An 18,013-nucleotide genomic window follows, 5' to 3' on the forward strand; every position below is an offset into this window, starting at 1 on the left:
CTGGCAGATCATTGGGCATTCCAAGATATACAGAACAAGTCACTTTGTAACCTCATCTGAAGACTCACTCAAGGAGAAGTAGTTTTGAAATGCCCATAAATAATGCATGGTTGCAACTTTGTGGATGTGAAACAAGTCTGCTGAGTTCCAAGGGATGTCATGATATGCAGGAGAGAGGAGCTTTGGCTCACTCTACTTCTGTCTATGCGGGAGAGAGCCCTGGGCCTCAGGAGCCCAGTGTTACATGTGGAGCAGACGGGGAGAGTGCGACTGTCCCTTTCCTGTTCTGTAAAAGGAACAGCTCCTGACATCCACAGGGGCGAAATGGGAATCACTGAGTTATGGTAGGAAGAGGATGCCCCAGAGCTATGACGACTCTTCTGCATGATACCCCACAGTATGTGATAATTGCATCAATGTCTAACGTCACAACTCCATGACAAAGATACTTGCCCATCTTCAGCTGGCAGGCTACTGCAGACCACTCCAGAATAGATGGTGGGTTCATGTGGTCAGGAACGCAGTCTCCAGCATTGGCCAGTGTTTGCGGTTCCTGAGAATGGTGCTTCTCATACCTCCGCAAATCAGCTGACCACTGATTATATGAATGAAGAAGTCCTTCATTACCTCTGTGGTCCATCAGCGTATGTTCTGAAGCATTAGGTTTATTAACCTGTGCCACGTCCTGCTGTCTTGCCTTAGCTGAGACTTCAGGAGAAGGTAAGTAGTCAGTCTTTATCATTATCTCAGACTGCTGCAGTTGCTTGTGACATTGGCACAATCACATCTATCCTTTGTCTAGTTTGCCTTCTGTGCCTACAGCCATGGTAGAAGTGCGAAGAAATCAAACTGGAATTGAATGATCTCCTATCATGGTGACTTCCAGAGGCTGGCAGGCTCCTGCAGGACAGGTCCCTTGACCCTAACGGTTCTAAACTTCCTACCCCTTTATATTCCCTTTCCATGGTATAGACTGGGAGAAGGGCTCATCACTGTGCACCATGCCCTTCATCATTTGAGAAGACTCAGCTGTGAGTACAAAGGACTGTGTGTGGCCAGAAGGCTCCCTTATTCCATAGCCCTTTGCAGGTTCTCCTTCATAAAGCTAAGACATTGGAGATGGATCATATGTCTGTATAGTCCTTGTATTTTCCTTCTACTCCACATTCTGCTTCAGGACTGGTCCCATTGGACCAGACAACTCTAGAAATGGGCAAAAATTGCCCCTCCAGGTTACTCTGGATGGAAAATTGAGTTTCTGGTCATACTTCATTTTCACAGAAAATACCTGATTTCTGCAGAGAATTTTGATTTTTTTTTTTCTAATAAAAAACAGAACACCCCCACCCAAACAAAACAAAACCAAAAAACCCCCAAGTACCCGAAGCCATTTCCATTTGGAAATGCTACTATGATGCCTCCTGGGACATACAATTCAGTTTCCACATATCCACGTCCCCCCATGGTAAGGAGTCCAAGATGAGGCTGGACTTGTGGTGGACCACAGCAAAGGACTCCGTAAGTCCTTTCACTATGATGGGTATCAAGGAGGAACCAGGGAAGCTATCATTCAAGCAAGGAGCCTGGCCTATAAAGAAGAATAGAGGCATAAGGGGCACGTCCAGATGTGCATGGACGTTTGGTTCCCCAGGGACAAGCTTTATCTGGAGTCCTGAGGGGTTCCCGGGGCTGCAGCTGTGGCGATTCTGCTGTGTGGAGCCTGGCCAGCAGCTGCAGTGCAGCTCCAGGCACCCCGGCTCCGCTTTTCAGGAGCGCGTGGCCAAGTGTGTGTTGTGCCTGTTTTATTTTGTTTTTTTCCATTTTGGGGGTTTTTTTTTTAACCCCTGGATATAACGTGTTTGCAGTGCCACATACCACACGATCGCGCTCATCTGGACATGCCCAAGGAGTCTGAGCAACAACTCTCTTTATCCATGATGCATCGGGGCAGTATTTCTGACTAGAAATATCTATTTTTTTTTAGTTTTCGTGTTGAAAAGTTAATCCTTGTCACCAAAAATTGTGATGATTTATTTTATTTTTATTGACACTGTCCACAGAAAAACACAATCCAGCCAACCCTGCCCAACGGACTTGGCATACAAGGGAACACCTTGCTCTGCACATTACTATGCTATGACTGTAGAACAGGAGGAGGGTTTCATCCCAGTGAAATAAAATGCTACATCCCTTCCAGACAGGGCAGGCTCACTCATCACACTGGGCAGTCCCTCCATATTTATTCATTGTTTGTTAATTTTAGCAGTGGCAAAAATGTGCTGGGATGGGAATCTGACTGCACAGCAGTGCTAGTCTATCCCTCCCCCCCAAAGAACAAGTGGGTCTTGACATCTCCTTTCCTAATTAACCTTTCTGCTGCCTCACTGAGACTGTCAACCAGCTGCTAGTTATGGCATTGACTTATCCATCAATAACTGGATTGAAAACTAATAGTTGAACTGAATACCTGGTAGCTAGAAAAACTAAAAACTCTTGACCATTCCTGAGCCAGGTTTGATTTGAACCTATAGGTGAAAGGCTCCTTAATTAAGTACCTTCTTTTTGTACCTACTCGGTTCTCCTAATTATGTTTCCCATTTATCTTCCTATGATTAAATCATTCCTGTAAGACCAAGCTCATCACTACCCACCATGACCATCTCATCCATGAATTCAATAGCATGGGACTTTCCAAGTCTTAGGATGCAATGGGCATGGTTCTTTCTGATTTTTTTTCCATGGCTGCTACTTGTATCTTTAATCACTATCCTGGAGTAGGAATAATGTTTATGGTGCTGGAGTCTCTGAATTTAATCACAAGGAAAAGCTAATTACTGCCTTGTAAAGTCCTCTCTCAGGGGTGTTAGCCCTTAAATAACTTGTGGGCTGTTATGTCATCAAAGATACAATGACAGATGCGTATTAAAGCAGTTTTTAAAAAATTGCCCCTGGGAATCTCTCAGCTTACTGTCTATAACTTGGGATGCATTTTGCTGCTGCTTCTTAAAGCAGTTACAGGAATTGCCTTTCACAATGGCTGCTCTGCAGTCCATTAACTATCATTAGCTACATCAGGCATTTTCTGATAGCTAGAAAAGAATATGGGTTCTACAAGCAACCAGATTACGAGAGCATCTCAGCTCTGAGATAGGGAAGCTCTGTTGCCAGGATGATTACTGGGTCACCTAGTGCCTTCCATGGGGAACAGTGTGCAGTATGGTTTTGTTCCCAGGCTATTGTTTTAAGTGATTCAACCAATGATCCAATATTTCCCTTGGGAGATTAATGCACACTCTTACTGTTAGGAAATTATTCCCACTGTTCAGCCCAAATTTGCATGTCTACTCATCTGTCATGAGCCATTCACCATGGGATCTGTGCTACTTGCATTCCATTACCCAAAATGATACCCCTCGGTCCACCCCTGAAACAGTTTCTTTTCCTCTCCTTCCAATTTGCTATTTCCACTTTTCAAATCCTTCCAAATGGTCACATGCAATGCATCATGCCATATTCACAGACAGACAATCATAAGATGCAATTACCCTCAGATTCTGAGATATCCAGTTGCAAGTACATCTTGGCTTTACATAAGCAAACGCTGGTTTTTTGGGGTTTTTTACAAAGCAGTTCTACCTCATAAAAAGGACATGTTAAAAGGAGAGGGATGCCATGGTTAGTGTCTTTCATTGACTCCAGTTGTGTCCAGTGCTCCCCACTACCAAGACCTGACAGTCAAGCTAGTTTCTTTTCACCGTCATTACTAAAGGTTCTGTGGGCCAAACTCTGTCCCTGCTGACCCTGGTGGAAGTGGTATTGCTGTTCCGAGGTTTGAATAGATGCCACCGACTGGAACATAGCAGTCAATTCTGTTGATAATGCACAAGGAGGAAGAGATGCCAGTTCCTTCTCCTAGACAGTGGATGGGGCAGCAGACATTCAGACCAGTCCTCTGGCTAGGAGTTAGCTAGTCTGACTGGGCTCACACCGGCTCTAAAGGGTGACTTAGAACCAGAACTGGCAGTGAAAAAGCTGCATCTGTAAGAGCCAGAGTTAGACCTGCTAGCCACCTTGCTGGGATAACAGGACTAAGACACAGTAAACATGTGCCAGTAAAGTCAGCAGATGGGATTCTTGGTGCAAGCCATACAGACCCATTGAGTGGGAAGGTGCTCTTTTCATACAGGCTCTTTCGAGGGCAGAACTACTATTCTGTAGTACACTCCCTTGGAGGAGCTCTGTGATGAGGCTGCAAGTAGTAATTTGAGGCCTAAATACCGAGGTATATTCTCAAGAGCTCACCATCCTTAGCTGTGGCCAGACTGTCGGATGGCCAGTCCCTGGCAGCTCCTGCTGTCAGACATGGGTCCAGACTTTCAAAAGGCCTCAGAACCCAATGTGCACCCAGAGCTGCTGGAAATCTGATGACGCATGATGGCACTGGGCTTTTGCAAATCTGGCCCTTATAGAGGCAGCTCTTTCACAGCCAATTTTGGCTTTAAATCACCTTTCAGAGTCCCCGTGATCCTGGTCAGCTTAGCTAACTCTTAGCCAGAGGACTGCTCTGGGTGTCTGCTGCCCCATCCACTGTCAAGAAGCACAGAAGTTTCTCTTCCACTCTCAGTAGAGCGTTTCGTTAGTACAACTACAGCCTGCCAGCCCTGTTTCCTAAGCAGCAGCCCCACTGTGTCCTCATGCAGTGCTGCTCCAGTGCCAACATCTGCTGCCCAGGCAGGCTTTGCCCCACCATGCTACTCAGGCTGGAGAGCTCATTTCGTTTGAGCAGAACAGAATGGTTTGAACAGGCTCCCAAAGGGAAAGCAGTGTGAGTGACAGATGGCTGTGCAGGAACAATCACCTTGCACGGAGTTGGGGAGTTTGATCTGTTTTCCTCTTTCTACTTTTTTTATTTATTTGCTCTTTTGGAACAGGGCCTTGACAGCTTTTGCTTTCCACCCTTTAAAACCCACATTATTGAATAGACATCAGGCTTCTGGGCAAGTCACATCTGCATTTGATGTGGTATCCACCAGAGGACTCTTTCCCACACTTGCAAGGGGTCAGGCTGAGTGCTCTGACAGGTCTGTTCCACTTGTACTGCTCACGTGCTCAGATTCAACATCTAAGCAGCTAGTCCCAGTAAACAGCATGGGTAGCCCAGCCCAATCTTGATTCTGTTGGAAGCCTGCCTAGATGTCGATATTGCTCTAAGGAAAGACTATTACATGCAGTGCAGAGCATAGTCATTTATGCCAGCGTACATGCACTGTGCATTGTGACCACTCTGGTATGGTAGCATCACACCTCTTGGATCGGTGCGATGAGAGCACAAGATAAAGCAATGGAAAATCAAGGTCGGTCTATCTACTTTCAGGTGCCCCTGATACCTGAATTATTTGAATGCCACCAAAGATCAGTGGAGTTAGTCTCAACACCATGCTCAGAGAGAGACATGGCCATATTTTACAGGAGGGGGAGCTGAGAGACAGATAAGTGAAGTGATGTGTCCATGCCAAACAGTGAGGTGGTGGCAGTGTTACTAATGAACCCCAGATCTTCTGAGTGCCACTTCAGTACTCTAATCACAGCCACCTACTGTTTCACAACTGTCTTAGAGTGGCTCAACACCTTGGGAGTCAGGAATCAGCCCCTTTGATGACCAGGCTCTATACTCTACCCATTAGGCAGATGGGAAGACCTGTGCCCTGGAAGGCTCCCATCACTCAGACTTCCTCTTGCTTTTCACTTTTCAGTCCATGTCCTAGGAAACACAGCCCAGGCTGTGCCACACAATGTGAATTTAAACCTGCTTCATGCTTACTCATTTTCTGTCTCTGCTGTGGCCAGAACGTGCTCTCAGCTATGGCCTCCCCACCCACTGATGTCAGTGAGGCTGAGCATGCTTAGTCCCACTGGCCATTGAGTCAGTTATTCTGGTGTCTAGTCAGAAGCTTTAAATGCCTTCAGGCCCAGCATCACTGCAGACTGGTGTCCTAATGCTTAGCCAATATGCCTCAATGCCTTAAAGAGTGGCTGCCTCTGGAGGTCAGAGCAAATACAGCCCCGACATGCCAATTAATGACAAGGAGATGGTGGGGCCCAGGCCTCTCTAGTGAGTGCAGCACTGAGACCCATCCACTCACTGCATACAGGGGACCAAACAGTCATCCACAGGTGTGAGCTTTCAGTCATTACTATCCTACAAACACTGACTGAGCTGTAATGAAAGTATTTGTGCAGCTCCAGGTCACCACTGTCAGTCCCTGGTGCTCTTTGTCCTCACAACATCACTGAGTAGGAAGAAAAGGGCTATTGTCACTATTTCACAAACAGAGAACTGATCCAAAGACAGAAGCTCACCCAAAGTCATGGAACAAACATTATTGCAGATTTGAGGAATTAATGGGCCTTGCATGCATCAGTCATAGCTTGAGCCCTGCACCCTCCTTCCTCCCTGTGGGTAAGTCTAAGCCCCGTCCTTCCTGCTGCAAGATGCCTGGTTTTCAGATAGCCACACACCTGCAGTATGCACACCCCATGCCAGCTTGCATGGGTCAGACCCAGAAAGGCAGCAGTGCCGCTGCCCCAGGAGCGTCCCCAGCAGTTGTTTTTGCACATGCCAGTGATGGGGATCTTGAGAGTTGCTGTGGAGGACGGTCCTTAAAGTGGTGTCAGTGCCACATTTCTGGGTTTGGCAAGTGTGAGTGGGCTGGATGTATCTGAAATCATACACTGTAGCAGCAGCACCAGCAATACAAACCCATCCTAACAACACCAGACTAACCCACTGAGCCACTCAGCAGTACTGTGACAAGTGGTGTGTGACTGCTGCATCAGGCTCAGGTGCCCACCTAGAGGGGATGCTGGTCCCCCTGTCACTGCAGCCACCCAGGGCACAGCCCCTGGCTGTTGTACCTTGGCCACACAATGCCCTGTTTGCCCTGTTGGGAACTTCTAGCATACAACATGGAGATCCTGGGGAATGGACAGCCATTCTCTTGTTGCAGGCAATGAGGAATCTTTAATGGATTACTACTGTTCTGAGAGAAGGAAAGTCCCCCAAGAGGACTGTGAGCTGGACAGCCAGTTGGACAGCAGGTGTCCACTGAATTCCCCCCAAGGTTTAGAGAGCTGTCAGCAGCATGCCGACTACCATTCCAATGCTGCTCAGTCTGTGAGTGACCAACACTATGAATCTCTGGCTTTGCTTTCAGCTGTAAAACTTGGCGTTTCCATTGCATATTTGATCTATCATCACCACATTAATGTTAAATTGTATGTCCTGTAAAGAACCCTGTACCATCTGGTTACATCAAATAAGAAGGATATAATGAACCACATGCTCTCTCCTCCTCTGAATGATGCAGTGCATGCAAGTCTATCGAAAAACCACGGGGAAAGCACGACTGATTATGTCTGACCATTGACATGATAACAACAGTTTGGCCCATTTTCTATTGGGCTGCTTGAATCACACATCATTGCTGAATGATTCTGGCTAAATTGAATTGGCCTGTTCTCAGGTCTTAGCACTGCACCCATCCATCAGTAATACTTACTAAAATGCAAGATTAATGACTGCCTGAGATTTAATTTGCTAATACCTGCAAGAGCTGCTAATGGGGTTTGGGAGAGTTCAAAAAAAAAAGAAAAATGCATTATTATTGCCCTTAAAATTAAACACTTTTCTGCTGTGCAAGACCAGCCACTTGGGAGGAGTTGGGGATCTTTGATTTCTTTGCAAACAATCAAAAAAGAAAACCGACTGTGTTTTTCTGGCAACTAAACATAAAGAGTACGTACAGCACTTGGCTTAGTTGTTTCTATCACAGTGTCCCCGTAGTTTGGAAGCATTGTCAAATATTGCTTGTTCTCTGACGCAGTCTTAGAAGCTCAAAACAATCACGCTCCTTTCCCGGATGGGTTGATTCCTTTTCATATAGCCAACAATCACACTTTAATTTCCCGGTGTTTTTTTTAATGAGGCAACATGATACTGCTCTGTTTACCTCTTCTTTCCTTTACCTGGGCCTTTGATGTGGTTTTAACTTGTGTTCCCTCGGCAGCAAATCATATCATATACCATAGGCCCTATGTAATTGCCACTGACTGTAATTCCTTATGAAAATTCATATCTTACAGTGACAAAGGAGATTTGAAAAACAAAGAATGAACAGAGTCAGAAATATGCTCTTCCCCAGTGCCTAATTTTGAGGTGCTAAACGATAGCTGTGTTTTATCCTGCCTGTGTGATGCAGCTTTGTTATAAATTGTGCATTCAGAGCACAGCACTGGGTGCTAGGACTCTGGAATTCTGCTCCCATTCTGCCATTGATTCTCTGTATGATCTTGAACATCTCCTTCAGCTTCAAGATCTTCATCTGTAAAGCAAGGTGTTGTGTTGCATGAAACATTACAGTGAGATCTGACTCAGCTATGCCCAAAGGAAGCCCGGATTTCACGCGGGTGTACTGAAGATTAGAATGTGGCCCGTCTTGTTACCAAAGTGCTTTGAAATCCTCTCATGGGAGGCGCTGGGAGAGTGCAAAGTAGCATTAAACATTCTGTGGATGCATATGACAGCCAGATTGCTACAGTGTCCTGTCGGCAAACTCAGTATCTAAATCTGCATGAACTATTATTCTCCTCCTACACCACCCCCCCACGCTCTCACACAGCATGTTGTCCTTCTTGCCTCTGCCTACACTCTCCATTCCTTTGCTGATTTTGCTCAGGCCACAGACGCACGCATGGATATTGATATTTCAGACTGCATTCCCTGCAATACAAAATGGCCTCAAGCACCAGAGACTGCATCGTCAGAGAGCTGGATGGAGCCATCGTCTGGATTGCTCTCTGAGCAGGTTGGACTGGCCATTCATTAGGATGGTAATGTAGTTTGGGACAATTTCCACACAGCCTAGCTCTTATCTCTGCATAGCATTTCACCATAGCCCCAGCCCAACAGGCAGTTTGCTCAGGGGAGAGCGGATCTTGCTGCTCCTACAAACTAGGGACTTTGCTACCATGGGTTGATTGCTTTAGCAGGCAGGAATATGGAAGGCTTGACTCCGAGTCAGGGTACATCATATGGCCCTGCCCTGTGCTGTTGCTGTTCTGTGGTCACAGAGGACCTCAGTCTCCAGGACTCTCTGTTTGGCCCCAGCAATTGCTTTTTAAATGACAGAAAGGAACAGCACTTACTTCTCTGTGAGCGTGCACAGCAGAACGCCACGATGGTGGCCATCAGCACCAGGAATGCCACTCCTGCCCCCACAGCCACGCCTATGATCACCGCCATCGGCACCGACTCTGCAAAGGGAACAAGAGTGCAAATGAAGTGCAGAAGTGTCTGGGCGCTGCTTCCCCTGCCCTCTCTAGCTGTGCCAGCTGCCAAAACGCTCACTTGTAGGTGAGGACGATGAATCCTGGTGGAGTTTCACTGGGGCAGTCAGATGGCTCAGCAGACTTCCTAGGCCTCATACCCATAGCCAGTAAGAACCTCCCCACCCAACAAAACACAGTTCATTATGAACTCTGTGTGGACAATGCATAGGGCACACAGATGAAGTTGATGGTAACTTGAGTGTCCTGGGGAGGACAGGGTGTCAGAAAGGACACGCATGAACAGGAATGGTTTGCTTTACTGGTACCTGGATAATTCAGCTATGCTAGCCTAGGGCGAGGACTGACGTGGCAGGGCTTCCTCTGGAACCTATACGGTGCTCCTGCCTGAAGGGTCGTTGGAGCAGGGTCCGAAACCCGCAGATCCTTGGCTCTAGCCCAACTCTGCCACTGATTCCTCTGTGCAATTGTGAGCGGACCCATTTGTCTCTCTGTGCCTCAGTTTCCCTGTCTGCCATCTGGGGGCTAATACCTACCTACAAAAAGTGTTGTGCAGTCTCATGAATGGACTGTGTCCAAAGGGCTTGGGATGAAAAGTGCAGTGGAAGGGCAGAGTGTTAATATTATTAAGAAAAGAGAAATGGAATCAGAGCTGGCTAAGGAAAAGGTTACAGAGCCAGGCTGGGTAGTATACAGGAGAATTGTACACTTAGTATTGGGCCATGCTGCCTAAGGTAATAGCTCAGCTGCGAGGGAATGTGCTGGAAAAGGTGGCTGTAAAGCATATGTAAATGAACGAACCCAGCAGCCATCCTTCACTGCCTCTGCCTGTTTTACATCCAAATAGTTTCTCCTGCCTTTTCCCACTGCTCATCAAGCCTGTCATCCTTCGCAGGAACCCTTGAGGCATATGTTATAATTCCCACAGAAGTCAACTGGAGTCGTACGGCAGGTGTGGAGGGGAGAGGTCTCCAAGGATGGACAAAATGAAGCCAGATGAGCAGCAAAGGGAGATAAGACAGGTATCTTCATACAGGACTGCAATCCTGAGTATGAAGCACTTGGGGGCTGGAGTAACAAAGTGGGGGGCAGGAGAGAACAGCATGTACATACATGGATAGAAGAGCATGAAGGTCCTGGATGGGAATGTAGGATGAAAGAACTGCCATATAGAGTCAGACCAAAGGTCCACCTAGCCCAGCGTCCTGTCTCCGACAGTGACATGCAGCAGATGCTTTGAAAGAAGAGCGTGAGAAACAAGGTAGAAAGATTCCTCCTTTGCCATACCCTCTCCATCACCAAGCAGTAGGTGACATCCCAGATGGACCCGTCCTGCATGCGTTTGTCTAATCTCTTTTGAATCTGGCTCTACTAATGACCTCCACAGCCTTCTCTTCCCATCTTAACTGTACTTTTGTTTGGTTTAAAGCTGATGCCTGCTCATTTCACTAGGGGCAACCTACTTCTGTATTAGGAAACATGGCAAATAACAGTTCTCTATTCACTTTTTCCACATCAATCATTGCTTTATGAACCTCTATCACATTCCCCCCTCAGCCATTTCTTTTCCCGGCTAAACGACTTTTCAGTTCGTTTTTGATGGAAGCTGTTTGATCTCCAAGACCATCTTTTCTGCCCTTTTCTGCACCTCTCTAGTTCTAGTTCCAGATGGGATGACTAGAACTGCACACCATATTCAGGTTGCGGGCACGTTTTGGTGCTATAGAAAGGCATAATGTGCTTTCTTTTGTTTTCAGTTCCTTTCTTAATAATTTCTAACATTCTTTTTTGGCTTTTTGACGCTGCTACAATGTGTCCTAGACAAATGCCCATAGGTATTATATAAAGAAAAATACCAGCAGATCACACCCCCGCCCTTTCTTCCCAGGGATGCTGTGTTTTGTAAGAGGCTCAATGCTCCTAGGGTGTGTAGGGCACGCTCTGAGCGTGCCTACCCGACCAGGGGATATAGGTGGGGGTGTGCCAAGCTTGGAATTCACCAGCAGGTCTAGAGGAGAGGCAGACATCAACATGCTCAGCTTAGTGAAGACAGGCAATTCTGGGCCTGTTCAGTACCAGGACTTGAGGCACCTAAGTACATCCTTACTGAAAAACACGGCTGTCTCCAGCTTCCCAGGCACTTAGGCAGTAGGAAGGATCCCTGCAGATTTCTCACTTGGATTTAGGCAGCTCCATTTTGCCTAAGTCCCTTTCTCGGAACTGGTCTTAAGTGATTTGCCCACAGCCACACAAGAAGTCTGTGGCAGAGTAGAAGCCAGATCTCCCAGGCCTAAATTGCCCACCTGCTATTGGTCCCTGTCTCTGCTTGGACTAGGGCAGTGGTGCTCATAGTTGAATGGCATGAGACTGGTCTGTGGGCTAGGCCAGGCCCTGCACTGACTCTCCACCATTGGGATTGGACCCTGTTCTGCTGCCCTCCCCCTGGAAGCCCTGAGTTGGCCACAGTGCCATGGTGAGGCACCCCCTACCTGCCCCACGCTGTCTCTGCCCAGCCCCTGTGTGCTGGATTCAGGCTTCAGGGGTCTGATGCTGCCGCTGCCTGGCCAAGATAAGGCTCTGGAAGCCCCAAGCTGGCTGTACCACCATGGTGAGGCACCCCCTGGCCACCCCATGCTGTCTCTGCCCAGCCCCTGTGTGCCGGGTTCAGGCTCCAGGGGTCTCATGCTGTCCCTGCCTGGCTCGGGTAAGGCTCTGGGGGACCCTACACTGCTTCTGCCTGGCCCTCATGTGCTGGGCTTGGGACCTGTGCGGCCCTGTGTATGCAATCTAGCATACAGGACCATGGCCATGCCTGAGGCAGGATAGAGCCCAGATCTGTGCAGAGTCCTATGGTTTGGATAATGTGGAACCAGGTGCTCGATCTTGCCTGTGGGCCATGGTTGAGCACCCCTGGTCTAGGGCATGGAGTGCTATGGACGACAGTCAAGCTAGGAAATCTCCTCCTAGCTGCTGTTCCCTAAGGGTACTCACAATGACTCTACTGCAGTTCAGGGCAGAGGCCATTACATCTCTTGGCTACGTAGGAGCTGATTTGTCTACCAGAAACTGAGCTGGGCTCTATTCTGCCTCAGGCATCATCAGCAAACTTCCCAGCTCCATGCTAAATGTGGGGTTGTTATTATTGCTGGACACTCACAGGAACTGAAGAGCTGGCATTTAGGAAAACAAATGTCCCTTTGACTTGTAACTCCCCATCGGATGTGGAATCAGTACAGGAGAATGAATATATGAAACGCCACAATGTCATTGGGACAGCCCCTTCTCTGAGCCCACCTTGACCCCTTTGGTGCCTGCTCTACAGCTACTCTCCCCACTCAAGGACTGCACATAATTATCACAGGACAAAGTGAAGATGCTGCATTGAAAATTCCTATTGTCTATGTTTGAAGCAGTTGTATCACAGAGGGTGATGCTGTGCGAGGGGCGGCGGACTGGTTTGGAGAACCCAGCCTGGGCCCTGGGTCCAGAAACCATTTTCTTTTGTCATCTACACCCACAGCATTCGGTTCTCCCAGAACTGATTGAAAGTTTAACTAGAGGGAAGCCTGGGCTGTGATTCAAGGCAGATGGAGCCTCCCCAAGAACAGGCGGCTGGTAAGAGAAATGCAGACTAATGTAAACCATATAGCTGAACTAATTCAGATGAACCAGTGATTCTCAACCAGGGGTGCCTTGAGGTACTTTCAGGGGTGCTGTGCAGTGCTACACAATGTTAATACTGTTAAGGGTGCAAGCATGATTCACAAGATAAAACCAGAGTTTTCAAGCAGGAATCCATAGTGTTAAAAACATCCTGACCTTTGGGGGTCTTTTTGAGTTCTTTGCAACAGAAGAGTTGCTCTACTATTTTTCTATAGTTAAAAAATGAGTGAAAACTAAAAGCAGCCATTTTTGAGAGAGGCCTTGAATCTACTGATAGGTGCCTCAAATCTAAAAAGGTTGAAAACCACTGAGATAAACCATTGCAATCTACACTGTGATTTTGGCTCCAGGGCGGCTTACTTTGGTTTAACTAAAGCCTATTCCTAACAGACCTCATCTAAAGCAATATAAGCTGCTCTGACACCCAAATTAGAATGCCTGATTTGGGTTTGCACTAAATAGAGTTAATTAACTACATCATTCATTGGTTTAAATACACACCGGACCTAACTATTGCCACCTTCTCATGTGGACAAGCACTAAACCACCTGCAAGTAGTGAAGCCCTCTGGTGCCATCACTATGGATCCTGGCAGACGGGTAAGTAAAGGCATGGTGGGATCAGATGTGCAATCCCTACAATCATGCTTCTTGCCACACCACTTGTGCATGGCAGGAGGCATGATCGTGGGACTGAGCATCAAATCCCATTGTGGGCACTGTTTCCAGAGTCTGTGCATGTGTGTTCCTGGGCACTGAGATTGTGTGGCAGTAGGGGCTACAGAAATGCCCACAGAGAAAAAAATTCTGGTCCCTTGGTAAATGTGATACTCATTCTGTGCCCCAGTTTGATGAGTGACCACCCTTTACAGTAAGAGTGGCCAAAATTTGGAGTGGGCTTCCAAGGGTGGTGGTGCTCTCCCCTACCTTGGGGGTCTTTAAGAGAAGGCTGGATAGGCGTCTGGCTGGGGTCATCTGACCCCAGCACTCTTTACTGCCAGGCAGGGGGTCGGACTCGATGATCTGTTGAGGTCCCTTCTGACCCAAATGTATATGAATCTATGAAAATCCTCAAAGATCTCTCATAGTGGTCATGTGAACATATTTTGCAGGTATCCTCATCTTGATGCATGTTCATACAAGTGTTCAGAGCACTGCTGACAGATGGTTTTGCCTATGAAATCTTAGGATCATAGCAGCACAGGAAAGTAAGGCTGGAACGGACCTCACCAGGTCACTTTAGTCCATCCACCTGCTCAAGGCAGGATCATTCTTTACTAACCCATCCTGGCCAAGTGTCTGTCCAACAAGCTCTTGAAAATTTCCAGGGTTGGAGATTGCACAACTTCTCTGGGCAGCCTGTTGCAATGCTTGATCACCCTCATATTCTGGAAGTTCTTCCAAATCTACAATCTAAATTTCCTCTGGTGCAGCTTGAGGCCATTGCTCCTAATCCTGTCCCTTACAGTCACAGAAAAAAGCCCATCTCCATTCTCCTCATAACTACGCTTCAGGTATTGAAAGACTGTTGCCAAATCTCCCCTTAGTCTTCTCCAGATGAAATAACCCTAGTTCTTTTAGCCTTTCCTCATAAGGCAAGCTTCCCAGGCCTCTAATCATATTTGTCACTCTCCACTGGATTCTTTCTAACCTGTCCACATCCTTCTTAAAGTGTGGGGCTCAAAACTGGACACAGTGCTCTAAGGAAGGCCTCACCAATGGTGAACAGAGTAGAAGAATCACCTCTCTTGATCTGCAAGTAACACTCCCATTAATACAACCCTTTTAATATAAATCTTGGTCAAATTTCATTGAAAAGTGAGTAGAAAGGGGCAATAAGAAAAATCCACATATGTATATTTGCTGTCAGTATTTGAATAGATGTTTGTTAACATCTTCAGCCAACTCTAGGCCTTAGTGTTGTGTTCCAGATCATCACTAAGAGTTGGGAGTGACCAGAAATTAAGATCAGTTAGCAGCATTATCAAATATTTCTGGTAGGGTTCACTGTCTATATCTGAGTTAATGGAATATAAGCATCGCCTTGAATGAGTCGTCATTATGGTCCAAGCTCGGGCCTTTCACCACTGTCCTTGACTGTATGAGCCAAACCAATAAACCTCTGTTAGCTGGTAGCAGTTATAGGCTTGTATCTCTCCTGAAGCAGTCTTTAGAAGGTAACATGCCAGGGTGTTACATATACCTTATCATGTACCTTTCCCAAAGCCCACTCCTGAATTTAGTGCACAACTGTAGGTAACTAGTTTTGGAGCTGACTTGATTGCTGGTTACTCTGAAATCCTGGCCCAGAACACTGAGCCAAGTCTTGTGGACATCAAGACACGTAGCTTTGACACCAGGGACTGTAGCTCTCTACCATGAATTGTCTTAGTCAGTTCAGATCCAAGGGGCTACATCCCCAGGCTCAGAGCCACATTGCCAACTGCATTGGCTACAAGTACTTATCTCTAATTTCTCTATAGCTTGTCTAAGATGCCCAGTGTTGCAGCATCTCAGTGTCAGCAAATCTCACTGCCTGGATTTACACTGCCTCTTCCAAGTAACTTGCCTCATCAGGTGCTCCAGATTGCTCCCAGCAGGGCTGTGAGTGGCACTCTGCCCCCTCAGCGCCTGCTGGTTTTTCCTGGGCCAGTAGCTGCATCCTGCTGTAGTCAGACAAATATCTTTTGTGAGCCTTCCCTCTAGAAATGCTGACTTCTCCCAGGCTCTGCTCCTTTCTTTTGTTTACAGCAAGTCCCTCATCCATCTGTGAAGGCCTCCGCCTTCTCTTCTGCCACTTCTCAAGCATGCTGGGACAGGTCCCATCTGCTCTGTGACAATGGATGCCAGGTTGACCTGCTGGCAGCTAATACAGAGCAAACCCATTAGGAACAGCCGCCTCCAGCTCCTCAAACACACCAGGCATGCAGCCCTGAACGTTGCTACAGCCTGGCACTCTGACAACCTGGGCCCAGCAGCAGCTTTGGAGAGTGAGCCAGAGTGGGGCCTCCTTGAGAGCTCTTGGAAACTTATCTCGGTTGGAGGTTGGCGTTTGCCTCTTGCACAAAGTTTGCAGCAGAGCCTGTCAAATACGACAGACATGTTTGTTGCATTCTCCTGTGCACACTGTCCCCTTTTCTGCCCCAATGCAGGCTTTGCCACTCGCTGTGTCCACACAGTGAACTGACTGGCCCAGAAGTGGCACCCTCAAGCATGTGGCAGTGTTCTGGACAGGCTGCCTCCCAAGTTGGAAGCAGTGTAGCCACACCTGTATGGCTGCAGGGGCAGGTACTTATTGGTGTTGTCACTCCACAGTGCTAATTAGCTCACCCCAACTGCTGAGCAAAGGTGGCTGTGCTGCTTCCAGTTGAGGTGGCTGTGCACTTGCAGCATGCTTGAGTGTGCAATTAATGAAGATGGCAGGTTGACTGGACAGACACAGCCATGGGTTGAAGAGATGAGCGCCCCTGTAGGTGGGTCAATATAATTATAAGGAAGGAGCCAGTCATCCAGTGGGAATTAGAAGAAGGGTTTGGTCACCCACTTCTGTGAGCAATCTGAATGGGAATGTCTTATGCTAGGCGAAGCTTATGCAGAATGTGCAAATCACTGCACAGAGCAGCCATCTGCGATTGCTTGTTCCTTCAAGAGAAACAAGAAACGTGGTCAGTGGAGAGGTGGGAATGGGCATCATTGCCAATGCCTGCTAGTTCAAAGCATCAAGAGAGCAGGGAGCAAGGTCCAGAGGCAAGTAAGGGTCTGTTGATGGTGGTGTCTTTGTCCAAGATGGGTGATGTGACCAGCAGCTGGAGAAGTACATGAGGAATGTATTGCAGACAATGACAAGGGCTCACCTGGGATGGCAGACACAGTCACTTACAATGGGAAAGGCTGGATGAGATGGTTGGGCAGCTGGGTACAGCAATGGTTGGCCCAGCAGACACTGAGCTGACAAAGGTCTCTGCATTGCAGTTTGACAAGTCAGCAACTCCAGTTCCCCAGGAAGCCTAGTTCAGGCTTTATAGAAGATGCTGTAGCTTGGGGAGATGAAGCATGCAGTTAGCAATGCCTGATCCCAGGATGAGGCCAACTTCACATCCACTCCTGCTTCATCTAAGCCTTCTCTCCCAGTCAGGTGAAAAACAGCTATGGCTGGGAGTGACTTTTCCCTCTGAAAATTCACTGTTCCTTCCTCTGGGGTGGTTTTCTCATGATAATCCTAGCACTTATCAGAGCTGGTCATCTGTCCCTCCCACTGCATTTTGAAACTAAACCTGTGTCACTTCACTGCTCGGTTTTGCACATTTTATCAAAGTGGCCAAGTATTATTGCCCCATTTGACAGATGGGGCAACTGAGGCCCTGAGAGGCAGTAGGATTTGGCCAGGTTTGCACAGCAGGTCAGCAGCAGAATTGGGACTAGAACCTAGGGTCCCTGACTCCCAGCCCACCCCTGTCCACTGCCCCCTGCTGCTGGTTATAGCCTTCTGGACTTTGCCCTGCCCTCCCCTGGCTCTCCTTCCGTGATGGGGAGCTAAAAGGCTGCCGCTGAGTGCTAAAAAATGGTGACAGCTGGGGGCAATTCACATATTCACCTTCAGCTCATGATTCCATACCTGCTTCCATACCAGCTCCTGATTTCATTTCCGTACCTGTTTGAAAACAAACAAGTGTCCACAGCCTTGCCGAGCCCAAGTGCACGTCAGTATTTCTTTGCTGAGTTCAGATGCAATGGTGCACAAAAGTCCCCTCAAACAGGTGTCCTCTGCCACCCTACAGAGGCATCTGTTGGGGCTCCAGTACAGGGGGGACAGAGAGATACAGTCCAGGACTGCACTGCAGTTTGCTGCCAGAGCATTACTTTGATATAGTGTAGAGACACCTGATAGGTTCACCTCCATTGTCTAGTAGGGACAGTCACTAGGTCTACTTTCCTATTGGCTCTGCCACTGGGAGTCACTGCCAGTGGGCCACTGTTAGGAACTAGCTCCAAAGCCGTACCACCTG

At 47.6% G+C, this 18,013-nt stretch overlaps 1 protein-coding gene across 3 annotated transcripts in view; it reads right to left on the reverse strand.

Moving 5' to 3' along the window:
• Positions 1–18,013, reverse strand: part of KIRREL3 (kirre like nephrin family adhesion molecule 3) — an 833,106-nt gene that overhangs the window by 32,335 nt on the left and 782,758 nt on the right. For 2 of the 3 annotated variants that reach the window (XM_019490184.2, XM_059720056.1), the window contains exons 14-15: positions 17,623–17,658; positions 9,205–9,312 (exon numbers count right to left, since the gene is read on the reverse strand). In XM_019490184.2, coding sequence (XP_019345729.1) covers positions 9,205–9,312; positions 17,623–17,658 — 144 coding nt within the window. The remainder of the gene's footprint in view (positions 1–9,204; positions 9,313–17,622; positions 17,659–18,013) is intronic. The other variant, XM_019490185.2, reaches the window with a different exon arrangement.

The sequence above is a fragment of the Alligator mississippiensis genome, chromosome 16 (genome assembly GCF_030867095.1).
Source record: "Alligator mississippiensis isolate rAllMis1 chromosome 16, rAllMis1, whole genome shotgun sequence".
Classification (NCBI taxonomy): domain Eukaryota; kingdom Metazoa; phylum Chordata; order Crocodylia; family Alligatoridae; genus Alligator; species Alligator mississippiensis.